The sequence below is a fragment of the Neophocaena asiaeorientalis genome, unplaced genomic scaffold, assembly GCF_003031525.2.
Source record: "Neophocaena asiaeorientalis asiaeorientalis breed wild unplaced genomic scaffold, Neophocaena_asiaeorientalis_V1.1 scaffold78, whole genome shotgun sequence".
Lineage (NCBI taxonomy): Eukaryota > Metazoa > Chordata > Mammalia > Artiodactyla > Phocoenidae > Neophocaena > Neophocaena asiaeorientalis.
The window spans coordinates 13469452-13495167 of NW_020175018.1; the positions used below are offsets into that span (position 1 = coordinate 13469452).

The window sequence follows — 25716 nt, forward strand, 5'->3', positions numbered from 1 at the left end:
AGAGGGGCCACTGAGGATGAATGGAAGACTTATTAAGCATGGTGAAGGATCCTCTGGAAGGGTCTTGACCCTTTCTGTTAAGTGACACAGACGTTGTTTTCTCTTTCCATTAGGATATGGACCGTTTGATGTTGACCTTCGGGGACATTCCACATCACACCCCCGTGCTTTTGGCTTGGGCTCTCCTCCGTCACACCCTGAATCCAGAAGAGACAAGCAGTGTTGTCCGGAAGATAGGTGGCACAGCCATCCAGCTGAACGTATTTCAGTATTTGACCCGACTACTCCGCTCACTGGCCAGTGGGGGAAATGATGTGAGGCTTGGGCTATTGGTGTTTGAGCATGAGAGTGGGCAAAGAGCGAGGCAGAAGCTCATTAATGAGTCATGATAATAATAATAGTAATTGTCAAGGACATGGATAATGAAAATAGTTTTGTAACTAACCTTTATAGAGCATTTACTGTGACAGACGTGCTTGGCACTTTCTGTACAATATCTTGTTCCATCCTTAAAATACTGTGCACTAGGGCTTATCATCCTATTTTACACATTAGGAAATTGAGACTGAGGGAGATGGAATTTGCCCACAGAAACAATAAATTGGCAGTAAATCGTGGATACAGTTTGAACTATGTCTGACTCTTTGCTAGTATGTTATGCTGCGCCACTTAGTATCTCTTAGAAGATAGCTTTGGTCATAATGACTGGAGAAATCTTTTTGGGGAGCTTATTCATTCAGCTGTACAGGATGAATTAGAAATTCTCTTGAGTCTTGTGTGTTGGGACTTAATTTGAGTGACACAGTTTAATCAGCTTGTTTTGACATGCTAAAGGAAACCTCAGCCAGCTTGTTGGCACTGGTTGATTTATCTCGGTGACAGTTCAGGCAGCTGCATCATTCATACCAGCACATAGAGACTCTATCCTTTTTGTAGGCTGGAGGTGGTTTTATTCCCCACAGAAACTTTGATCAGTTTGAAAATGGTTCCTTTTTGATGTTATTCTTGACTATGTTGTAATATTTATGGTTCCTGCTTTCTCTTTTCTCCCTTTGTCTTCCTGATCTTGGGACTAAATTAGGAATTGTGAAGCCTCAGGTTCTCTTCCCATTTGTTTACAGAGACTATATTAATGTGATGGGATTGTGCTGAGTCTAGAAAAGAGTGGTGTTACTCAGAATTACCCACTGATTCCTTTGTCATTACAGTGTACCACTAGCACCGCGTGCATGTGTGTCTATGGACTCCTTTCTTTTGTTCTGACCTCACTGGAGCTGCACACACTGGGCAATCAGCAGGTCAGTGTCTGGCTTTCATGAGACTGTCTACCCTGCCCCACTTTGCAATCATCTTCCTAAGATACCCCTTTGAAGCTGATATAACACAGACCCATTTACTTAAGTATGATTTGTTTATTGTTGTTTTCCACTTATTATATTATAAAAATGATGCATATTAATGATTAAAAAATTAGAAAGTGCTGATAAAAAGAAAAAACTATAATCCCACCTTGCAGGATAACATATGTTAACATTTTGATGTGTTCCCTTCCAAATATAAAAATATAATAATTCTCTAGAAATGGAATCACAATGTATATACTGTTTTGTAACCTATTTTTTTTACTCTGTAGTGCATCTGTCCCAAACAGCTGTGGATGCTAATTAATATTCTTGTGCAATATTTTTTTAAAATGAAATATTTCAAAGTTATTCCAAAGGAGACAAAAATTGTCTAATGATCCCATCACCAGCTTCCAAATTATCAATGCACAGCTGATCTTATTCATTTCTGCCCCTTTCCTCCTTGATTATTTTGAAGCAAATCCCAGACATCATTTAGTAAATATGAATATTTTAGTAAAATTTCACAACCATTATCATATCTAAAAAAAAAAAATCTTCAAATAATCAAGGCAGGGTTCAAATTTCTAATTATAAATGTCATAAGTTTATCATAAGTTTGTATCAGGATCTAAATAAATAAGATATGTACATTATTGGTTGGTAAGTCTGTCAAATTTCTTTTAGTCTATAGTTGTGCTGTCCACTATGGTAATCACAAGACACATCATTGTCTAGATCCATTAGTTCCTTAGGAGTTACGAAATGGCACTATTCTGACTCTATCTCTCCTCTTTTGTTTACTGGTTGGAACATTGCTATAAAAAAGAAATTTGTTTCACCATATATACAAATATCAAATCATTATCTAGTGCACCTGAAACTAATATAATGTTATCTTTCGATTATTTCTCAATTAAAAAAAGAAATTCTCTCTCGTTAACTATTTGATACTCTGGTATAGAGTACTGTACATGCTTCTTTTCCTGTATTTACCACTTTTCCCTAGCATCCTTAGTAGCATCCCAAGTTGGCTACTGAGGTTTATCTTTTACATGGCATTGTGAACTCATGGATTTAAACATATTAGTTGTGTTTTAATTCATTGCAGTCATTATTCTTTTCTCATTTTTTGTTTGTTTTTTGTTTTTCTGCAGTTAGTATTCTTAGGCTCAGGTTGCCCCATCTTTGGCCAGTAAGAGCTTTTTCAGATTAGCTTCTGAATCTGTTTGACATTTCTCTTACACATTTTGATAGCTCTATTGCTTTCTGATATGACAAAATCTTGCAGGATTATCTTAGAAGATTCTTGCCCCAGACTTGGAATCTGCCGTTTCTCCAAGGAGCCCTGGTTCCTTTCAGTGGGAAATGATATTTGAGTTCTTTATAACTAAGTCATTTTATTCATTTACGATGAGTGACTTATTTTGGAAATTGAAGAAATTGATTAAGTTGATGAAAATGAATATTTCTTATCATTGGAGAGAAAAGAAATTGGTGTTAATTGAAAGACTCAATTTCCAAAGCTCTAGGAGCATAGAACAAGCTTTGTATCCTTTGCCAAAATTCTGGTCACATTTGGACCCTACTATATGCCTGGAGGATTGGTGTTAACATTTTGGGGTTACAGGTGTCCTAGTACTTGGAATTTTTTCAATAAATCATTTCATAAGCCTTCACTAGATTCCCATTGTGTGCCAAACTCTGTGCCAGGCGCTGGGAATAAAAAATTTAAAAAGGCGTTATTCTTGACCTCTAGGAGCATAGTTCAGCTGAATCTAGTAGTACCTAACATTTACATGGCGTTTTAAACTTTACAGTTCATTTTCTCGTACATTATCTCATTTAATCCTTATGACAACACTGTGAAGCAGATAATAGTTTCACCATTTTAGAATTTGAAGTTCAGAAAGGTTAATTTGCCTAACATCATACAACAGATTAAGATTACATCCCTTACTTTTTTTTTTTTTTTTATGCGGTACACGGGCCTCTCACTGCTGTGGCCTCTCTCATTGCGGAGCACAGGCTCCGGACGCGCAGGCTTAGCGGCCATGGCTCACGGGCCCAGCTGCTCTGCAGCATGTGGGATCCTCCCGGACCGGGGCACGAACCCGTGTCCCCTGCATCGGCAGGCTGACTCTCAACCACTGCGCCACCAGGGAAGCCCTATCCCTTACTTTTTAATCCCAGAATTCTTTCTGACATACTATATGAAGGTATTATTCATGTTTTTATTTTAACAGAATACAGTTAAAAAAAGATGGACTGGTTCAACTAGGGAAAATAAGCATTTTCTTTTTCCCTCCCCAACAGGATGTAATCGACACAGCATGTGAAGTCCTGGCAGACCCTTCTCTTCCAGAACTGTTCTGGGGAACAGTAAGTATGTCAGAGGGAGCCATGCTACGGTATTCTCTATAGCAGAAGAATTTATTAATCACTTACTTTGTGATAGGTCTTATACTAAGCTTTTAAGTCTATTTTCTCATATAATCTATACAGAAATCTATGGATTGGGTAGTATTATTATCATCACCATTTTGCATGTGAGGAAATGTGATGCTCGGAGATGTGAAGTGATTTGCCCAAGCTAGTCACAGCTAGACAGTCAGGATCAAGATCTAGTTCTGTCTGACTTGAGTCCCTAGTCCACATTATTAACCAGTGTGTTCTCTCTCCTACCCATCAAGTCTTTTTTTACATTGAGAGACTCAGGCACCAGTAGTGCTATTAACTCCTGAACGTACCACTGGGCGATTGTAATTGTGTCTTAAGAGATTTCAGAATATTGTAACAGGTTTAGAGTAAGAATATGGCTTTGGAGAGAACAGTTTCTCACCGGTACTTAGTCTTACCATTGACGGCCTCAAGCCTCAAGGTCCAGCTCATGAATAAATCTGTTTTCCCTTAAACTGTGGCCTGACTGATTTGCCTGTATATCTTATCCTCTTTTTCCTGAGATGCTATCCAGTCTCACAGAATCAGTGTTCCAGGGAGAATCCGGTGGGAAACAATATTCACATTGAGGATGTGTTGCTCGTGTGTTTGGTGCTATCTGCTGACATGTTGTGGGTGCTTTTCACATTAGTGGAAACAGGTCATGCACAGGTGAATGGTGTTTTCCTATGGAGAGGACGGCAGAGGTCACTGGAGGCAGCAGTAGTCTCTCCTCAGGTCCTGACTCAATCAGTTGTTGATAGCCTTTTTCAGTGGAAACGTGGAAGTCTTAAATTATTAGAGAGGAATGATGTCTGCCTAAAGGAAAGGATTAATTTTACTCTTCCTTGTGATTGCTGGGCAGTTCAGAGATGTGTTAATCCGTGGATAATGTGAAGGTCGGTGACTTCTACCCTTCCATCATAGGAGCCAACCTCTGGTCTTGGGATCATTCTGGACAGTGTATGTGGAATGTTTCCCCATCTCCTCTCCCCACTCCTGCAATTGCTACAAGCCCTCGTATCAGGGAAGTCTACTGCCAAGAAGGTAGGTTTTATTCAGTTAGATGCCTAAGTAGAGTAGGAGATGTTTTTTAGGAATCCTTTTTGCTTTCCACATTGAAATTTCATTGCCATGGCAGGAATTAGTGTGAGGTTGAATGAAAAATGTCAAAGACAGTGCATCAGTTCTATAAAATTAAATTTAAATCTTTTTATTAAGTACCTATTGTAGATATTTTGGGAGTGAGACAAAATGTGAAGTCCCTTAGTATCTAGATGGAAGAGAGTAAGGGGTCTAAGAAATAAGTAATAAAGCCAGGTGGTATGTAACTAATGTCATCTGAGTGGTAAAGACCATACTGTTCAGGAGAGGCAACTCTGTGTGGAGTGAGGGGGGCCTTGACTTGGGTGTTAAAGAATAATAAGGATTTGACAAGGAGTGCAGAGGCAAGTCTAAGAAGAGTCACAGGGGTGGGTTTGTAAGAAGTTTGAGAGTCAGCACAGGCTGGCTGACCACACAGTTTGGCTGAAAGAGCAGAAAAGCAGATGGGAAAGACCCCTTAAATGTCCCCCTGGTAAATGTGTGGCTGAGTTTTTTTTTTCTGTGTGTTGGCAGGTGTATAGTTTCTTGGATAAGATGTCTTTCTACAATGAACTTTATAAGCACAAGCCCCATGATGTGATCTCCCATGAAGACGGAACTCTCTGGCGGAGGCAAACACCCAAACTCCTTTACCCTCTTGGTAAGATAGGCAGACCCTGGTTCAGCCGTCTCTTTTCCATGGCCTCTGTGTGGACCTTACTGCTGTTTTAATATTTCACATGCATGCCTTTAAAGCAGGTCCTTCTCCTCTCCACTGCTTGTTGATTTGCTAATAAATAGTTAGTTTCTCACTTCTTTCCATCTTTAGATTGTTTTACTTCAAAAATAATGCATGTTCATTATAACAAGGGAAACAATGCAGAGATACATTTTAAAAAGCTAATCTCTCTTTAGACCTGTCTCCATCAGATGATTAACGTTAAGAGTTTGGTGTGTGTCCTTTTGCACATTTCTGTGTTCTTTCAAAATTCATTCGCAAACTGATTTTATTACATGTGGATCTGACTCATTCTTTTTAGTAACTATGTAATTATTCTTGATGTCCCATCATTTTTTATCTTTTCCCTTCCAGAGGACATTTAGGCTGTGTCAGGTTTTTGCCACTATAATCAACGCTGCTTTGGGGACATGTACCTTTATATACTAGTGCTTTTATTTTTAGTATATAGAATCCCCAAAGTGGGATTGTGGGTAAAAGGGTATATACAATAAAATTTTTAAATGCATGTCCACTGACAGATGAAACGGATTTTAAAAAACGTGGTATATATAGGTGAGACATTAAGTCTTCCCAAGAGCCAAAATGTGGAATATTATTCAGCCTGAAAGAGAACAGGAATTCTGACACATGCTATAACACGGGTGAACCTTGACGGCATGATGCTAAATGAAATAAGACAGTCCCAAAAGAACAAACACTGTTCCACTCATATGAGGTACTTAGAGTAGTCAGATTTACAGAGACAGAAAGTAGAATGGTGGTCACAGGGGCTGAGGGATGGGGTAATGGAGAATTATTGGTTAATGGGTATAGAATTTCAGTCTTGCAAGATGAAAACAGTTCTTTGGGTGGATGGTAGTGACAGTTGCATAACCATGTGAATGTACTTAATGCCAGTGGACTGAACACTTAAAAATGGTTAAAATGGTGTATTTTATGTATTTTTTACCACAATTTAAAAAAATAATAAAAAGTTTTGAATGGTAATATCAAATTAAGTTGTAGAAAAATGTTGTAGCAATTTCCTTTCTTACTGTCAGTGTCTAAGAGTAACAGCCTTACTGTCCTAATCGTGGCATCATTACTGACTTACCCAGTCACCCAGGCACCTACTGTCCCATAAGGTGGTCTTCCTATAGTCATCATTTGAGTGGAGAACCACTCTGCACTCAGCTGTTTTTCAGACACATGGAAAGAGTCACTTCCCCAATGACAAGAGAGGGCTTTTGTTTTTCTTTTTCTTTTTAATGGAAAAAGCTGTAGCAGTGTTGGATACTAGGAAGAGAAACTATGCATCTCTGAGTGATTAAATATTGCTGTCTTATAGGAGTCACCTCTTCCTATTAGACTAATTTCTCTTTCTCCCTTCCTTAGGGGGTCAGACCAACCTTCGCATACCTCAAGGCACTGTGGGCCAAGTAATGTTGGACGATAGGGCCTACCTGGTACGCTGGGAATACTCTTATAGCAGCTGGACCCTCTTCACCTGTGAGATTGAAATGCTGCTTCATGTTGTTTCTACTGCAGGTGAGGTCAGCTTTGGGAGACATCTCTGTGGGAAGAAAAATGGACATGCTTAGAGGATTTGGAAGATAGAGAATTTCAAGATAAGATTCAGAACCTTCCAGATTGTGATTAGCATAATTTGTTCATCTGGGTCTCAGAGACTGCTCAGTGATCTTAAAGGAATTGTTTTCATTGAGATCACAAGCTTCCTTCCCCCTCAGATGTGATTCAGCACTGCCAGCGGGTCAGACCCATCATTGATCTGGTCCATAAGGTCATCAGTACAGACCTGTCGATAGCAGACTGTCTCCTGCCCATCACGTCCCGCATCTACATGCTGCTGCAGCGGTCAGTATCTGGTAACTCCACTGGGCTCAAGTCTGCACATGTTGCACTGTGGACAGCCCTGGTGGTATCTGTCCCCAGCTGAGGGCTTTCCTGTCTCCACATCCCTGCTGCCAGGAGGGATTTGGGAAGCGGACTGGGAAGTACTTGGGATGCAACGAGCCGCATCGTTCATTTTACTGAGGACAGTGCACTGCTCTCCACCAGGTTAACAGCCGTGATCTCCCGGCCTGTGGATGTCATTGCTGCTTGTGTCAATTGCTTGACCGTTCTGGCTGCCCGGAACCCAGCAAAGGTGAGACGCCAAGTCTTCCTAACAGCCGAAAAACGTCACGCTTGGTGTATACCTGAAGACACATGGACATTTGACTCTTCTTTTCCCTTCTCAGGTCTGGACTGATCTTCGTCACACAGGCTTTTTACCTTTCGTGGCCCACCAGGTCTCCAACATGAGTCAGATGATTAGGTGAGCCAGGTCCTAGGTATAGAGTATACATACTTAGAGTATATTCCCTGGGAGTACCATATACATTTCAGATCTAAGCTAGCTTCGTTAGTTTTAAAGATGCTTCTCTGCCCGTTCGCTCCTTGTCTGTTCAGCCCTCTCACCGGAAATGAGTGAGGGCAAGGCAAAAGAGGTGATGGGACTTGGGGCACAGAGGCTGCTTTCCTCTTAGGCCAGCACTGATGGTTCACAGTCTTGAAAGCCTGAGAGAGAGAGACACAGAGAGAAAGAGGTATTTCTCATTCACTTTAGGTACGTGGGAGTTAACTTTCCAGTCTAGAGTCCAGAGGTTTCTGGATCCAGAGGCTCAACTTCCCCTTTTTAAGCCATAGTCACTCTGTACTTTTCCTTGATTCATGGCCACTCGGGCTTGCCTGGTAGACCAGTTATTCATACACAGGCTCCATCTTACTACCTGAACATTCTCTCCTTGCTTTCTTTTGCTTACAAGATGAGGATGTTTTCCTCATGTTTATTTGATTTTTCACTTTTGAGGTTGTATATCAATAAAGTCTTTAATGCTTACCCTGGGTATTACATAGCCTAGATTTGATTAATTCCTGTGCAGAGCTTTCCTGTTTTATGCCCAAGCCATCTAAATAATAAGAAGAATGCTCTGTGATTATAATTTTTTTAAACCTTTTTTTCCCTCTGCCTCTCTGTCTTTTCCCAGTGCTGAGGGGATGAATGCTGGAGGGTATGGAAACCTCTTGATGAATAGTGAACAGCCCCAGGGCGAGTATGGAGTCACTGTTGCCTTTCTGCGCTTGATCACCACTCTTGTCAAGGTAAAATCTAATCAGATAGAAGCATCTGAAATAGTTTCCCTGCCCCCAGCTACTGTAGTCATTTTGTTTGCAGCTAGACCAGTTGTCCTGATGTTATGGTGATGACAGTTTCTGTGTATTGAGTATTTATTGTGTGCCAGATTCTGTAGTAGATGCTTTATCTGTGTTAACTTATTTAATGCTCAGAGGCTGTATGGTATAATGCAGCAACTCTCAAGCTATTTTGACAGAGCCCAGGGTAATATGTACACATTACATCATATCCCAGGATACACATTGTATGTTTACTTCTAAAGCAGAGTTTCACAGTACAACACTACTTTTATTATGCAAGATGCACTCAGATGTTTTCTAATAAGTTATCTCACAATCCACTAATGGGTCACAGCTCTCTTTGAAAACTACTTGTGTAGCATAGATTTTGGAGTCAGAATTAGGTTTACTTTTCAGGTTGACCACTTACTAGCTGCATGACCTTGGGCAAGTATTGAATTTCTTAGAACCTCTCTAAACTGGGATGATAAATATCTCTGCCTCATGGAGTTGTTGAGAGGGCCACACATGCAAAATACTCAGCACACTTCCTGCCTGCAGGAGTCAGTCAATCAGTGAGTGCTTAAAAAGATAGAAACAATCCTGTGTAGAGGTAGGGATATAGATATTGATGTTTATATAAAGAAGCCCCATTTTTAAGATAAGGAAGCTGATGGTAACAAGTAATATTAGGACAAAGAATTTGGACTGTCAGATCTCCTTTCTGATATCCGAGTGATGGGGTAGAGGTTGGGGGTGGTTGGTGATCACGGCAGTGAAACTGGCATTCTCCATCATCAACAGTCCTATATCCTCTGTGTTTAAGATAGACCTCTCTTCTGCTCAGATTTAGCCTTCATCCCTCTCTTTTCTTGCCTTTTGTGACATTGTCAAATTGTCTTTTTAGTCCCTTTCTCTGTTCTAGAGAAACCTACAACTTGGATTCAGTTGAACTAGAGTATTCTGATGTTTCTTTTTTTTTTTTCCACTGATGGCCAAGGTTTGCCCAGATTTCCTTTGGACCTATTTGGACCTATGGTTTTGGAGTTAAATCTCTAGTGACAAAATGACTTACCTTTAAGTGGCATAAACCTTCACAGCATGGTTTCTTGTAGGGGCAGCTTGGTAGTACCCAGAGCCAAGGGCTGGTGCCCTGTGTCATGTTTGTGCTGAAGGAGATGCTGCCGAGTTACCACAAGTGGCGGTACAACTCCCACGGAGTGAGAGAACAGATTGGTAAGGAAAGCGTGGGCAGGGAAGATGGGAGGAATTGTTGGTTCCCTGGATTTTTCTCTCTTGGGATAAGGTTCATCACGCAAGGCCGCGTCATTCCTCTGTCTTTTCTGGAGTCCAGGTTGCCTGATCCTGGAGCTGATTCATGCAATACTGAACCTGTGTCATGAGACAGACCTGCACAGCAGGTAGGAGGCGGGTGATTGCTAGAGCTCGGTACTCTCGGATGCTGCCAGTCTGCAAGGGAAGACACAGGCTTCTGCTGTGCAGAGCTAGCTCATTCTTCCAGAGTACTCAACTTGGTTAGGCCCAGAGCTCAGTGCTCCTGGGTTCTGACTTGCTTTCCACCAGGCTGTTTCTCCTTTCTCCCTATGAAGAGAGAAGAGCCAATGAAATGGGAACAAGGTTGTTCCCAGTGAAATTGTACACACACACACACAGACACACACACACACAGACACACACACACACAGACACACACACACACAGACACACACACACACAGACACACACACACACAGACACACACACACACAGACACACACACACACAGACACACACACACACAGACACACACACACACACACACACACACACACAGACCTTTACAAAAATTATGCATGTTCATAGGGAAACAGGACTATTAACAAGTTAATGTGTATCTTCTAGGTTTTTTCCTCTGCTTGTACTAACTCTCTACCTTTTATTTCTGTGCCACTGCATATAGATCTGTCTTGTTTTAATGGTTCCATGCATTCCACTGTATGGATTAATTATGATTCATTTCAGTAAGCATATCCATTAATTGACGGACATTTAGATTGTTTCTCAGGGTCTATTTAAGGAAAGGAATCGGAGTGGCTTCCACTGGCAGCGAGAGCTGATCTGTTTCACTAATGTCCAATTGTTTAGGTTTGGACAATACCCTTTCCTTCCAGTAGTAAATTTGGCAGCTCCCCGGTAACTCAGAACATGTCTGTCTTCCAGTCATACCCCCAGTCTGCAGTCTCTCTGCATCTGCAGCCTGGCCTATACGGAAGCAGGACAGACTGTGATCAATATCATGGGCATTGGTGTGGACACTATCGACATGGTGATGGCTGCTCAGCCCCGCAGGTAGGCCTCCCTTGCCACCTTCCCCCATTTATCTTTATTGTGCCTGCATGTTGTAAGAACTTCAGCATAAGAAAGACAACCTTGTTCTTCCTAGGGCATAGCCTTTGTGTAACCTAGTGGCTGCTCTGTAGACTGGCACATAGCAAAGGGAGTTGATTGCTCCTCCTCTCTCCTAGTTTGGACTGGGGCCTCTAAAAGAAGCTGTTGAACTCTGGGATTATTGTTGGAATCTAATTCATGAGAGCACATGTATTGCGAATGAAGTCATATTGTCTGAATCAACTTTGGTTTCCATTTGGCACCCTAGTGATGGGGCAGAGGGCCAGGGGCAGGGCCAGCTGCTGATCAAGACGGTGAAACTGGCATTCTCCGTCACCAACAATGTTATTCGGCTGAAACCTCCTTCTAATGTGGTGTCCCCCCTGGAACAGGCTCTCACACAACATGGTATGTAATTTTCTTCCACTCAGCAGCATTTCTGCCCATAAGTACATACTTCAGGCTGTGTTTTTAGAGGTTAACAATATTTTCTGATGGAACTCTTTGAGGAAATTTGGGAGTGATCACCAGTTCCCATCCTGGACTTAGAAATAAGAAGACTGTATCATACTTCATCTCTTCCTCCTATTGATGACAGAATAATAGTAAAGAACACATGTTCAAAGTTAGACTGTCTAGGTTCAAATTCTGACTTCAACCAGCTTTGACCTTGGGCACGTAATTAAACAACTCTGCTTCAGATTTCTCATCTATGAAGTGGGGATAATAGCAGTATCTACCTTATGAGATTATAATGAAGATTAAATTACTACTTGTAAAACCTGGTACCTGTTTAGTATTGACTGTTATTACTCTTTGACCTTAAACTACTCATTTAACCTCTTTGGGACCCAGTTTCCTCATTTTCAAGTAGGCGTTTGGGTAACATCTCTGACCTTTTTCGAGCTGTATCATTTTGGGACTTTTAGCATTTCAGTGCCGTGCTTTAATGTGGTGGCACTTTAATGTGATGCTTTAATGTGGTTAGGTTTTCCTAACCTATTTGTTAACATGCTGTTTTCTTAAAAATGTATCTTTTGTGCTCTTTTTTTTTTGATTTATTTAATCTATTTTTTTAAAATTTTTGGCTGCGTTCGGTCTTTGTGCGGTGCACGGGCTTCTCACTGAGGTGGCTTCTCTTGTTGCGGAGCATGGGCTCTAGGCACATGGAAAAAATTTTTGGCTGCGTTCGGTCTTTATGCGGTGCACGGGCTTCTCACTGAGGTGGCTTCTCTTGTTGTGGAGCATGGGCTCTAGGCACATGGGCTTCAGTAGTTGTGGCTTGTGGGCTTCAGTAGTTGTGGCTCACAGGCTCTAGAGAGCAGGCTCAGTAGTTGTGACACACAGCCTTAGTTGCTCCGCAGCATGTGAGATCTTCCTGGACCAGGGCTCGGACCCGTGTCCCCTGCATTGGCAGGCGGATTCTTAACCACTGCGCCGCCAGGGAAGTCCCTCTTTTTCTGCTCTTAATGAATTGGATTGAGCTGTTTACCCCAATCCTGCCTGTCCCCTTGGCTACTGAAAAAAGAGGATGATACAGCCACCTAGATTTGCTCTGGCCCTCCAAGTACTTGAGAGTAAATTCCCTCACATATATGAGCCTTTTTGAGCAGAAGGCTCTCTTAAGAGCTTGAATCAGGCATGCTTTGGTGTCTAAACTGCTTCCTGTACTTCTTCAGGTGCCCACGGGAACAACCTTATTGCTGTTCTTGCCAAATACATCTACCACAAACATGACCCTGCTTTGCCACGTCTTGCCATCCAGCTACTAAAACGTCTGGCCACGGTAGGATCCCACCTAACGAGTCAAAGCCCCAGAAAACTGACTTTGTGCTTGAGACCACTCTTGCTTTCTCCCAAGAGAAGTAGCTAACTTGGACTTTTAAAGTGATGTAGCCAAAAAGACACACACACACGCACGCAAATTGTGTTTTATGAGAGGTGTTTTTTTCCCCTGTTTATAAAAGACATACAAATTCATTTAAAAATGTTTATTTAAATGTTACAGATAAATGTAACATAGAAAGTTAAGGTACCCTATGATCTCCTCATTCCAAGAATTCCTATGAGCAGGTTGGTACGCATTGCTCCAGATTTCTTTTTATCTGTGCTTATATATTAAGGGATGTTTGGTGTGAGCTTTTGTTCTTTCCAAAAGCAGAATTCCACGATACATACTGTTTTGTGTCTAGCTTTCTTCACTTAACACGATATCCTGCAGTATTGCCGTGTGGGCACATTTGGAGCTACTTCATTTTCTCATGCTTGCACGGCATGCCATAGAATGGATGCCTCCTAATTTATTTGGACTATTTTCTGTCTTAGTGTTAAACAGTGCTGTAGTGAATATTCTTATCCATAGAACTCTGTAAACTTTTGTTTACAGTTCCTAAAAATTAGATAGATATCAATGGGCATTTTAATTTTTATTAGAAATTTTGAAATTACCCTCCAAAAAGGATTATAACACTTTATGCTCCTAAAACCCAAGTCTTGTATCCTTGCCACAGTGGCTCCATCAGTTTTTTAATCTTTGCTAGTCTAATAGACAAATCAATACCTTTTTTTAAACTTTGCATTTATTTAACCATGAGAGAGGTTATGCATCCTTTTATGTTGATTACTATTTCTTCTGGGAGTCGTTGGGCATCTTTTGCTGTAGTTTGGAATGATGTCTCTTCTGACCCAGAGCTATCCATCTGAATGTTTCCCTTTCTGGCATTTTCCGAGAGTTGTTCAGCACCTTTCTTCAGGAGTCTGTTGAGGTTTCTCTGGAGGTAGAGCTCTAAGCCTGTGTGTCCCGGTCTCCACCAGGTGGCCCCAATGTCAGTATATGCCTGCCTGGGCAATGATGCGGCTGCCATCCGCGATGCCTTCCTGACCCGACTGCAGAGCAAGATTGAGGACATGCGCATCAAAGTCATGATTCTGGAATTCCTCACAGTTGCCGTAGAGACGCAGCCAGGCCTCATTGAACTGTTTCTGAATCTGGAGGTGAAGGATGGCAGTGATGGCTCCAAGGTGAGCCTGCACCTGGGATGAAGCTGGGAGATGGCTCCCTGGGAGGTGGGTGCTGGACTCTGAGGGTCCAGTTGATGGCAGAAGCTGTGGGGCTGAACTGTCACCTGCCCCTCTTGCAGGAATTCAGCCTTGGGGTGTGGAGCTGTCTCCATGTGGTGCTGGAGCTGATTGATTCCCAGCAGCAGGATCGCTACTGGTGCCCACCGCTGCTGCACCGTGCAGCCATTGCCTTTCTGCATGCCCTGTGGCAGGACCGTCGGGACAGTGCCATGCTGGTCCTCAGAACCAAGTGAGTCTGTCTCCAGGAGTTACTTAACCTCCAGAGCTCATGTCCTTGTCTGTAAGATGGGGTAACAGTCATTCTGAGAGATTTGTTGTGACAGGTCCCTGGGCACATGCATAAAAGTGCTTAGTGCCTGGGTCGGTGTGTGGGAGTTTATTCTCTGTTTAAAGCTGCCACCAGCAGGTGTAACCTTTACTCTGATGTGTTTACCTTAGAGTTTCCACCTTTTGCATTTCTGCCTTCTGCCAACCCCCCAAAGCCATTGTTCGTGAGAAACGGTAGATTCAGATGAGAGTGGCTCACTCAAGCCATTGGACTGAATGGAGCACCTCTTCTCTTGGAGCCTGTTTTTTCCATGGAACCCTTGATGTTTATGTAGGAGCAAGCGGCCCACGCAGCAGATGTTAGGGTTGTGGGAGCGATAAAATGTGGGGAAGTAACCACCAAGGGGAGGTGGAGAGAGGAGAAGGGACCGGGTAAGAGAACATGTGATTGCCAACACGTATTTTCTTTTTAGACCCAAGTTCTGGGAGAATTTAACCAGTCCACTATTTGGAACCCTTTCTCCTCCCTCAGAAACATCCGAGGTGAGCAGTGGTGGAGGGAGGGACAGTGACTGAAAGTCCCTGGGAGTCAAGGCTGGGCTGTGAGACTGAGCTGTGGAAAGTGACTCCTCCCCTAATTAAACAACCAGAATGTTTTCTTCACTAGAAACTTCTCTCTCAGAGAAGTGCTTGCCTCCTCTTCCTTTGCTGTCTTGCTCTGGGAAGGAGAGCGGCATGCCCTGCTCTGTTGCTGGCTCTGTGGTCTCTGCTCACTTGGAGGCACTGTGGACCTGATGCTTCTGCTCTTGCTAGTTAGATGGCCACTCACATTCGACAGGGAATGTGCTTTCTCGTTTTCTAGTGTCGGGTTCCTGCTCTGTTTCCTTGTGGAAGGGCGGGGCACCAGGGGAGAGGTTCTCATGATTCTCTGCTCTCCCCCTCCACAGCCCAGCATCCTGGAAACCTGTGCCCTAATCATGAAGATAATTTGCTTGGAGATATACTATGTAGTTAAGTGAGTCCTTTCCCCTTTTGAGATTTTAATTAGAGGTTTGTGGCTGGGGGACCATGGTAGTCTACGGCTGAGGGCACGGCTGTATGAGCCAAGGCAGAGGAGAGAGCTGGTTTGGAGCCATTTATGGAGGGCCACTGGTCTGTGTCCCTGGCCAGTCCATTGATGGCATTTATGATTGTCAGAAAGAGTTATTGTGAAGCAAACTCCATGTGCTTGGGATTTTATGGAGGAGGAATCTTAGAAAAGGCCTCAGCCTAACCCATTATGCTGAGCAAGAAGTGTGAGCCCCACACATCAGAGCTGATTGGGAGCTGTCTGCTTTTAAGCCCATGTGAGGTGGTTTTCTCTGCCTCAGCAACGATCTGTGCCCATCACATTCCCATCTGCTTTTAAAACCTAACTGTAGGTTTTGTTTTTCTCGGCACCATAGGGGCTCATTAGACCAGTCTTTAAAAGATACACTCGAGAAATTTTCCAGCGAGAAACGCTTTGCCTACTGGTCAGGGTATGTCAAGTCCTTGGCAGGTCACACGGCTGACACAGAGGGCAGCAGCTGCACCTCCCTGGTAGAGTATCAGATGCTGGTCTCCGCCTGGAGGATGTTTCTCATCATCGCCACCAGTCACGTAAGAACCTCCTGGGGTGCGGTTTTCACTTTGGTATCCTAGCAACGATATGCTGGGATGCCTAGCAGATACAGCCCCTTGGGATAAAGAATGAATCAGGATTTTTCTCTGAGAGCTAAAACGTAACAGGTTCTGTGCCAAATATGGGGTGTTTGAGGGCTTTGGGGCAAACAAGAGACCCTTAAAGAAAGTGCAGAGAAGTCATTTTAAATCCCTTCAGACATTCATGAAACCCTCCTATAGCCACCTTTGCAGCCCTGGATAGGTCCAGGGGCTCCCTTCATTCATCCACCTCTTGTGCATGTGGGTAGTTGGCCTTCTCACACTGTGTGCCCTGTGGACGCTAAGTACATATTTGTTGACTAGTCAGCAGGTAGCTACAACGGCTGCAGCAGCACCCTCTCTAGGGAACAGTTGGTTTTCCTTGGTTCTAGAAACGGCATTTCCTGGGCTTCTTAGAAAAAGAACAGAGGCCATTGTCTCTGCAACGTGTGTCTACAGAGCATTGGATTTTAGAGAGAGAGTTAACGTTTGGGAAGAATTTGCATTTTCCCTTGGCGCGCGCGCGCGCGCTTTGACAATGCCATGCTGTGGAATAAGGACTTGATATTGACCTATTTTGCCTTAGGGAATCCAGATTATTATCTTGATTTCATTACTAACTTCAGCTTAATAGATGCCCTTCGTTCCAGGCACACTCTTACATCTTCCATGACTTGTTCCCTAGTGCCAGACTGCCCACAGCCTTGGAGCTTGGCTGTGGCAGAGTGGTTTTGGACCCCTGAGACTGTAGACACACTAAAAGGCTCAACCATCTTGGGGGAATGATTGATTCCCCAGGCAGTAATTTGTGTGTCACCTGCCTTTTAGGTCCTACCTGGGCAGCAATTCTTGAATTGCAGCTCTGAAAATCTCACCATCCTCTTTTCCCCTAGGAAACCTATTTGGTTTAGTCCAGGATATTGATCATTCATTCATTTAATGGATAGTAATGGAATGCTTACTATGTGCCAGGCACTGGGATGCAGCAGTGAATAAGGCAAGTAGGGTCTTTGATCTCATGGAAGGTGGCCCATGAGAGAGGCAAATTGTGAACAGATTTACAAAGAATACAGTTTGGGATTGTGGTAGTTCACTTGGAAGACGCTGTGGCGGGGCTTCCCTGGTGGCGCAGTGGTTAAGAATCCGCCTGCCGATGCAGGGGACACGGGTTCATGCCCCGGTCCAGGAAGATCCCACATGGCGCGGAGCAACTAAGCCCATGCGCCACAACTACTGAGACTGCGCTCTAGAACCCACGAGCCACAACAACTGAAGCCCGTGCACCTAGAGCCCATGCTCCGCATCAAGAGAAGCCACCTCAGGCTTCCCTGGTGGCACAGTGGTTGGGAGTCCGCCTGCCGATGCAGGGGACACGGGTTTGTGCCCCGGTCCGGGAGGATCCCACGTGCCGCGGAGTGGCTGGGCCCGTGAGCCATGGCCGCTGAGCCTGCGCATCCAGAGCCTGTGCTCTGCGGCGGGAGAGGCCACAGCAGTGAGAGGCCCGCGTACCGCAAAAAAAAGAAAAGAGAAGCCATCTCAATGAGAAGCCTGCACACTGCAAGGAAGAGTAGCCCCCGCTCACCACAACTAGAGAAAAAAGCCCGTATGCAGCAACGAAGACCCAACACAGACAGACAGACAGACAGACATACATACATACATACATACATACATACATACATACATACATACATACATAAAAAAAGATGCTATGGTAGCGACTGCTAAAGGAGGATAGGAGTGGTCGGGAGGCCCTCTCTGAGGAGGTGCTGTCCACACTGAGGCCTGAGTGTGTGAGGAACCTTAATAAATAAATAAAAAAAGATGCTATGGTAGCGACTGCTAAAGGAGGATAGGAGTGGTCGGGAGGCCCTCTCTGAGGAGGTGCTGTCCACACTGAGGCCTGAGTGTGTGAGGAACCTTCCAGAGGGTGCTCTAGGCAGTCAGAGTCACAGATGCAAGTGTCCAGAAGTGGGAAGAGCTTGGTGTATTCACGGAGGAGGAAGGAGGCCTGTAGGGCTGGAGTCGAGTGAGCACAACGGGGATGATACCAAAATCAGGTGGACCAGATCCTAAGGGGCTCCCAGGCCTTGTAGAGGAGTTTGTGTTTCTAGATGGGTTCCACTGGGAAGCCTTGAAGGGTCTGAGCAGAGGAAGGATGTCATCAGGGGGAGGAGGTGAACCTGGGCTTGGTTCTGAGCATGACTAAGGTGGACAAAGAAACAGCAGGGCCCTCAAGCCCCATTTTAAACAGGCAGTCGGTAAGGACCCCACCTTTCTTGGCTTTTAGAGTCTGGGAAATTTTCCAGACGTTTTTTTCCTGTTCCTTTGCAGGCGGAGATAATGCACCTGACTGACTCTGCAGTGCGTCGCCAGCTCTTTCTTGACGTGCTCGATGGGACCAAGGCGTTAGTAAGTGTGTCTGGGAGATTTCCCATTCCTCCCAGGGAGAAGGTCTCCGAGGTCAAATAGCTGCTCGCAGCCTGCAGCCGCAAGAGTGGTCAGGTCAAAGGGTTCAAGTGGCCTGGGAGGCCCGAGGCTGCAGTGGGAGGCAGAGGCCTGCTGCTGCCGTGCCAACCCCTGGCCTCTTCCCCGTGACCCACCCCTGTGAGCTCGCTGCTGGGAAAGAAAGGCCTGAGGCCGAAGGTGCCTGTGGACGGAGCTCACATCTGCCCGCCTTGTCAGCTCACAGGAAGCCTGGTGTTAACTGTGTGCCGTCTCCCCTCAGCTCCTAGTCCCCGCCTCCGTGAACTGCCTCCGCCTGGGCTCCATGATGTGCACTCTGCTGCTTATTCTTCTCCGGCAGTGGAAGAGGTGAGCCCTGTGACAGGAGGGGCGGCCTGTCCCATCCTCTTTAGTGACGCTTGCCTTACCCTTCCCGAAGGGGAGGAAGTGGGTGTGAAATGGGCTGGGCTCCCCTCGTGGGGAACGGGACTCAGGCAGACACCTGACGTGAGGCTCACTGCTCCACAGGCATCCTGAGGGGGAGCAGGGCAGTGTGTGGCCTTTCTCTGAGGTGTGTTCTCCCGGCCCTCTCCTCTCCACGTTGCTTCTAGTGAGTTAGGTTCTGTGGATGAAATCCTCAGACCCTTGACGGAGATCCTGGAGGGAGTGCTGCAGGCAGACCAGCAACTCATGGAGAAGACCAAGGCCAAGGTGTTCTCAGCGTTCATCACGGTGCTGCAGATGAAGGAGATGAGAGGTGAGGGGCAGAGAGGAGCCGGTGGAGCGGTCTCCTGGCCCCTGTGCCAGCCAGCCTGGACAGGGCTTCCTCCACTTCAGAGCCAGATGTTTCTCCTGTGAGGCTTGAGTTTTTGGTCTCGGAACTCTTATCTTCAGGAAAACTCTTTTTCTCCTCCCCTCCCATGGGACAGATGCCTTGGTGAGCATGACAGCATCCCCTCCCGTCTGCTTTGCAGTGAGCGACATCCCCCAGTACTCCCAGCTGGTGCTGAATGTCTGTGAGACCCTCCAAGAAGAGGTGATTGCGCTCTTCGACCAGACCCGCCACAGTCTGGCATCAGGCAGTGCCACAGAGGACAAGGACAGCATGGAAACTGACGACTGCTCCCGGCCCCGGCACAAGGACCAGCGGGATGGGGTGAGGGGGCACCCTGTCTGTCCTTCCCACACGCATCCACAGATATGAACTGCTGCCTCGTCTGTGCCAGGCCCTGGGGCTGATTAGTGACCAAGACAGTCACAGCCTGATGGGGAAAGTTAATAAATCAGACTGTGCAGAGATGTGTCAGAATTCCATTGTGGAAAGTCCTGCAGGGGTGAAACAGGGAGCATGTGCAGCATGGAGTTCTCACATCATCTAGGGACTCAGAAAGAAAGTGCCCTTTCAGCAGTGACTTAAAGTACTGGTAGAGCCGTGCAGGCCACGGGAGCAGGGGAGCTTCGGGCAGCAAGGACAGTGTGTACTGAGCTGTGGGTAACAGTCATCTGGTGTGAGCCAAGATGAAGTGAGGCCTGGAGAGCTGGGGGCTAGATGACCTGCAGCCTTGTCAGGGTCTTTGGTCTGGGCTCCTAAGTGAAATAGGAAACGATTTAAGGATTTTAAGCAAGGGAGAGGAAACATGAGATTTGTACTTTAGAAAGTGTGGTGGATGTAGTATGGAACACTTTTTCAAACTGTGGGTCAGGACCTATAAATGGGTCCTGAGCTCATTTGGTTACAACCAGCTTTTTTTTTTTTTTGCGGTACGCGGGCCTCTCGCTGCTGTGCCCTCTCCCGTTGCGGAGCATAGGCTCCAGACGCGCGGTCTCAGCGGCCATGGCTCACGGGCCCAGCCGCTCCGCGGCATGTGGGATCTTCCCGGACCGGGGCATGAACCCGTGTCCCCTGCATCGGCAGGCGGACTCTGAACCACTGCGCCACCAGGGAAGCCCCACAACCAGCATTTTTTAAACGAATTAGAATAAAACATAAACGAAAATATCTGTGCTTTGCAGGAGATAAGGGTAGGTTTAATGAAAACATGTAAGTATGCCTATACTGGAACGCAGTGTAAAACGTATTATTACTTTGGGTGGCTCGTGGTCAACAGTAAGTGTGAAAAGCCACTGGGATGAAGAATGGAGTAGAGAGGATCCAGAGAGAGTGAAGGCCCATTTAGTAGGTGACTGCAATAGTGCAGCTAGAGGGGAGGCCACTTTGACTCCACGCAGCAGCGGGCTCGGGTGGTGGAATCGGGAAGGAGCGCTGACACGGCTTGATGGCAGTTTGGGGTGGTGGGGAGGGCGCTGGAGTCCTGTCTCAGCCGGCTCACTCGGAGTGGGGGTGACCGGGGGGCAGTCTGTCCTCGTCCTCCCCTCCTCCTCCCCCTGCACTGCCTCCTTCCCTTTCACCCATCTTTGCCCCTGGGCCCCAGCAGGTGTGTGTCCTGGGCCTGCATCTGGCCAAGGAGCTGTGTGAGGTGGACGAGGATGGCGACTCGTGGCTGCAGGTGACCCGCAGGCTCCCCCTCCTGCCGACCCTCTTCACCACCTTGGAGGTGAGCCTTCGCATGAAGCAGAACCTGCATTTCACCGAGGCCGCGCTGCACCTACTCCTTACCCTGGCTCGCACCCAGCAGGTAGGAGGCAAGCCCGAGGGAGCCTCTTTGCGTATGCTGGGTGGGTTCTGACGCTGCCTGTGAGTCTCCCAGCCCAAGACCTCCACCTGCCCTTGGGTGGGGCGGCTGCGGTGACAAGCTTCCATCTCATTCTGCATCTTTCCCTCCCAGGGGGCCACAGCAGTGGCTGGAGCCGGCATCACCCAGAGCATTTGTTTGCCCCTCCTGAGTGTGTACCAGCTCAGCACCAATGGGACAGTGCAGGTGAGTGCCAGTGGCCTGCCACTGCCTCCCCCAGCCCCACTTGGTGCTTTCACTTGCCCCAGAAGTTGCTCTCTTTAGTGGCCTAGTTAATGCACTGATGGTGCAGAATCCTCCCCGCCCCCAGACTGACCTCTAGCAAGAGTAGCTCACACAGTTAGTTAGTGCTGGACGCGGGTCTAGAACCTAGATTCCTGTAACTGCTGCCTTCGGACCCCGTCTGGCCCTGCTGCCGTCCATTCCAGGAGCTTTTCTATTCTGACCAGCCAGGCTGCCTCAACTGCTGGGCTGCAAGGAGGCCCCGCTCTACCTGTCAGCTGGGTTCCTCGGCGCTGTCGTGATCCTGTCTGTTGTTTGTGTCTCAGACGCCCGGCACCTCTCGGAAGTCGCTGGACGCCCCCTCTTGGCCGGGTGTCTACCGCCTGTCCATGTCCCTGATGGAGCGGCTCCTCAAAACCCTGCGCTACAACTTCCTGACCGAGGCCCTGGACTTCGTGGGGGTTCACCAGGAGCGGGCCTTACAGGTGAGGGGCCGCTGGGATCCTTGGGGTCGGGGCTTGGGGTTCAGGGGCATCTAGACTGTTCGGGTCTGAGGCTTGGCAGTTGAGCGGTGCCAGTACTCCCGCTTCTGAGATGCCGTAAGGACTGTTGGCTGACAGGCCAAGCAGTGTGGCTGCCCTGCTGAGGGAGGGGAACGGTCTGGGATCCACTCAGACAGAAACCTCTTAGTCAGAAACCGCTTCGTCCAGCCCCGTTAACGCTGCCACCTCAGCGTATGTGGACCCAGGACCTCTCCTCCCCGTGGGAGGGCGGGAGCAGGCGTGGCAGGTCCCTGAGTCACCCCATCCTTCCCCGTGTCCCCCCTCCCAGTGCCTCAATGCGGTGAGGACGGTGCAGAGTCTGGCGTGCCTGGAGGAGGCGGACCACACCGTGGGCTTCCTCCTGCAGCTCTCCAGCTTCAGGAAGGAGTGGCACTTCCACCTGCCTCAGCTTATGCGGGACGTCCAGGTGGGGCCTCAGACCTGCTTCTTGAAGGGTCTGGGGAAATGCTCGGAGGGGATGGGGCAGGCAGTGAATCGCAGGCCTGTTCCTGGAATGTGGGCTTTTTCTTTAGGTATCACAGGGTTTGGTTTCACACTGCTCCCTCTGGAGCTGAATTTTCCCTCCACAGGACAGGGCAGCCTCATAGGTTGAGAAGCTGGGCTCTGTGGAATCGACCTTGGTTCGCATCCCTTAGAACAGGACTTGGGAGCCAGCCGAAGAGGGGGGCAGGGAAAGAACACAGGCTCTGGAGTCAGACAGGCCTGTCATTTGCTGGTTGTGTGAGCTTGGTGAAGTTACTTCACCTCTCTAAGCCTTTTTCTTCTTCTGTAAGATGGGAAAATTATCCCCATCTTATTTACTTAGGACCTCATACTGTGCCTGGCATCTAGCTGGGTCCCAGGGAAACCGTCCAGGCATCTGTTGACCCACAGTCTGCAGTCGAGCGTGCTTGGTGGCTGTGAGATTTTGAGATAGAGAATGTAGGGAGGGGCTCAGGGGGCCGGAGAAGTGCGTTGTTACCATAGAGACCTGCAGGGTCGGTCTAGTTGGTTGGGCTGCTGCCTCAAGGCTCCCCCTCACCCCTCCCCTGGGTTTGCTGCAGGTAAACCTGGGCTACCTGTGCCAGGCCTGTACCTCCCTCCTGCACAGCCGCAAGATGCTGCAGCACTACCTGCAGGTAACTGAGCCCTTGTCCGCTGCTGCTGCCCGGACCGCCTCGCCCCTGGCTTCCGTGGGCTCCAGCCATCTCTTGTCTCCCCCCCAGAACAAAAACGGGGAGGGCATCCCCTCGGCTGTCGCCCCCCGAGCTCAGCGGCCACCCACAGCTGCCCCCTCCTGCTCCTCCTCCAAGCAGCCCACTCCTGACACAGAGGCCTCGGAGCAGCGGGCCTTGCACACCGTCCAGTACGGGCTCCTCAAGATCCTCAGCAGGACCCTGGCGGCCCTGCGCCACTTCACCCCCGACGTGTGCCAGATCCTGCTGGATCAGGTACCAGCCACATTGTGCCACCAGCCTCCAGTGGAGCCGTGAAGGCTCTGCTGTGCCCTGCTCTGCACCAAGAGCTGCCTGGGCCCTGTGGGGCCCTACATCGCTCTCGTCTTGCCTTGCCTTGCAGTCCCTGGACCTTGCTGAATACAACTTCCTGTTTGCCCTGAGCTTCACCACTCCCACCTTTGACTCCGAAGTGGCCCCCTCTTTTGGGACCCTTCTGGCCACAGTGAATGTGGCCCTAAACATGCTTGGTGAGGTAAGTTGGCCCCTCAACCCAAGTCTTCCTGTGGGCACATTTATCTAGCCTTCCCTTCATAAAGGGAGTGTGATAGAGCTGACCTGTAAGAATTAGCATGAGACTTAAATGAGTAACTGATAAAACAGCTTAATGTAGGCCCTGCAAAATGGAGGCTCTCAAGGAGTTGGAGCTGTTACTGTTACCTTATTTTTTTAACCCCATTTCTTTTTCTCCAGCTGGACAAGAAAAAGGAGCCTCTCACCCAGGCAGTGGGGCTCAGCACACAAGCGGAAGGGAGCAGAACACTGAAGTAAGAAAGCCTCCTTCCGGGATTGGTTTGGGGCTGGGGCAGTCTTGGGCTGGCTCTTCTCTTGGCGCAGTGGCCCACCGCACACTGCCAGCTTGGCCCTCCCTGCAGCAGCGCCCAACCTGCCCTCCTCCAGGTCCCTCCTGATGTTTACCATGGAGAACTGCTTCTACCTGCTCATCTCCCAGGCAATGCGTTACCTTAGGGACCCGGCTGTGCACCCCCGGGACAAGCAGCGGATGAAGCAGGAGCTCAGCTCAGAGTTGGTAGGATGGGTAGGGGGCCCTGCCTGGTGGGGCAGGGCCACTGGGGAGGGGCCCCAGGAGGTCCCAGTCCCCCACTTCCCGTGGCCAGTCCTGAGGGTGGGGGACACGGGGCCTCATCAGGTGCTTTTTCTCTTGCAGAGCACTCTGCTCTCCAGCCTCTCACGCTACTTCCGCCGGGGAGCCCCCAGCTCCCCTGCTGCTGGCATCCTTCCCTCGCCTCAGGGCAAGTCCACCTCTCTCTCCAAGGTCAGCCCTGAGAGTCAGGAGCCTCTGATCCAGCTAGTGCAGGCCTTTGTCCGGCACGTGCAAAGATAGGGCCTTGGGCCCGCCGCCACTCTCCACCAGCCTGCATGGGAGCCGTGGGCAGCAGGGGTGCTGCTGGCCTGAGGGGCCTGTCTGGGGCTGAGAGCAGCTCCTGTCACCCTCCCCAGAGTAGCCACGACTCCAGCCACCAGCCCCCAGCATTATTTTTGTAATAGATCAAGAGGTCAACAGCGGGGAGCCACGAGTCTACTGCGCTCACAGTCTCATGTTCAGAATGCCCCCAAGAGGTGTATTCCTTTCCTTCAAGCATTCCCCACAGCACTTGACCCTGGCCCCGGGGAGAGATGGGGGAGCCAGTGTCATGTGCAACCAGGAGAGGCTGTACGCACGGGTTTGAGAATCTCTTTTCCACGCTCTGTTCTTGCAGTTTTGGGTAATATTGTGGTCTATTTATACAAATATTAAAATACTGTTTATACACAACCGTGTGGGGTGTACCTTCAAAGCCCAAGGACTAGCCAGCTCTCAGAGCATTGAACCGCCTCCCTCGGCCGAGGGCCCAGAGTGGGGTGGAGGTTTGGGGAAGGCGAGATAGCCACCACTGACCTAACGAACATTCCTCCGTTCACGTCTTGGTGTTGGGGGTGCTGGGTGGGCGCTCAGATTCCGCCCCCCAACCCCTACCACGCACCTCCACTTACAGCTGGCTGAGCTCACCACTGGCTAGAGCCTTCCTTGAAGCTCTGCTCCTGTTTATAGCTCTGTGCCTCCCCCTCCCTTCAGAAGGCCCGCCAGTGAGGCCCACCAGCCTCTAGCCTCTAGCCTCTAGCCTCCTTGGGACCACTGCACAGAGTTCTGGGCCCGGCTACAGGCCTTAATCTAAAACTGGCTTGTAGCCCAGAGCTACCACTTGAAGTTTCTGGAACCAGACTGACCTGGGCTAGAGTCCCTGCGTGGCCACTTGCCAGTTATGGAACGTTGCGGAGGTGACTTTCTGATCTCTTCTTCCCTCATCTGCGAGGACGACACGAGAATACACGTGAACGTGCTTGGCTCAGTGCCGGGCCCCTGGGAAGCACTGT

The 25716-nt window shown here is 47.9% G+C and overlaps 1 protein-coding gene across 3 annotated transcripts in view; it reads left to right on the forward strand.

Annotated features, from left to right (window-relative positions):
- NUP188 (nucleoporin 188) overlaps positions 1-25117 on the forward strand; it is a 45459-nt gene extending 20342 nt beyond the window's left edge. Inside the window, exons 11-44 of one of the 3 annotated variants that reach the window (XM_024762549.1) lie at positions 114-314; positions 1209-1298; positions 3660-3725; positions 4710-4829; positions 5400-5526; positions 6982-7134; positions 7335-7461; positions 7666-7753; positions 7848-7924; positions 8637-8751; positions 9900-10020; positions 10139-10205; positions 11005-11133; positions 11441-11580; positions 12852-12958; positions 13987-14193; positions 14313-14482; positions 14994-15063; positions 15468-15535; positions 15966-16161; positions 18538-18615; positions 18932-19017; positions 19260-19405; positions 19623-19804; positions 21084-21284; positions 21435-21527; positions 21890-22048; positions 22395-22532; positions 23170-23244; positions 23419-23556; positions 23684-23815; positions 24034-24107; positions 24241-24370; positions 24509-25117. In XM_024762549.1, the coding sequence (XP_024618317.1) occupies positions 114-314; positions 1209-1298; positions 3660-3725; positions 4710-4829; positions 5400-5526; positions 6982-7134; positions 7335-7461; positions 7666-7753; positions 7848-7924; positions 8637-8751; positions 9900-10020; positions 10139-10205; positions 11005-11133; positions 11441-11580; positions 12852-12958; positions 13987-14193; positions 14313-14482; positions 14994-15063; positions 15468-15535; positions 15966-16161; positions 18538-18615; positions 18932-19017; positions 19260-19405; positions 19623-19804; positions 21084-21284; positions 21435-21527; positions 21890-22048; positions 22395-22532; positions 23170-23244; positions 23419-23556; positions 23684-23815; positions 24034-24107; positions 24241-24370; positions 24509-24685 (4248 nt within the window). In that variant the 3' untranslated portion in view covers positions 24686-25117. Of the gene's footprint in view, positions 1-113; positions 315-1208; positions 1299-3659; positions 3726-4709; positions 4830-5399; positions 5527-6981; positions 7135-7334; positions 7462-7665; positions 7754-7847; positions 7925-8636; positions 8752-9899; positions 10021-10138; positions 10206-11004; positions 11134-11440; positions 11581-12851; positions 12959-13986; positions 14194-14312; positions 14483-14993; positions 15064-15467; positions 15536-15965; positions 16162-18537; positions 18616-18931; positions 19018-19259; positions 19406-19622; positions 19805-21083; positions 21285-21434; positions 21528-21889; positions 22049-22394; positions 22533-23169; positions 23245-23331; positions 23557-23683; positions 23816-24033; positions 24108-24240; positions 24371-24508 lie in introns of all 3 variants that reach the window. The other 2 variants (XM_024762550.1, XM_024762548.1) reach the window with 2 other exon arrangements.
- Positions 25118-25716: the final 599 nt, after the last annotated feature.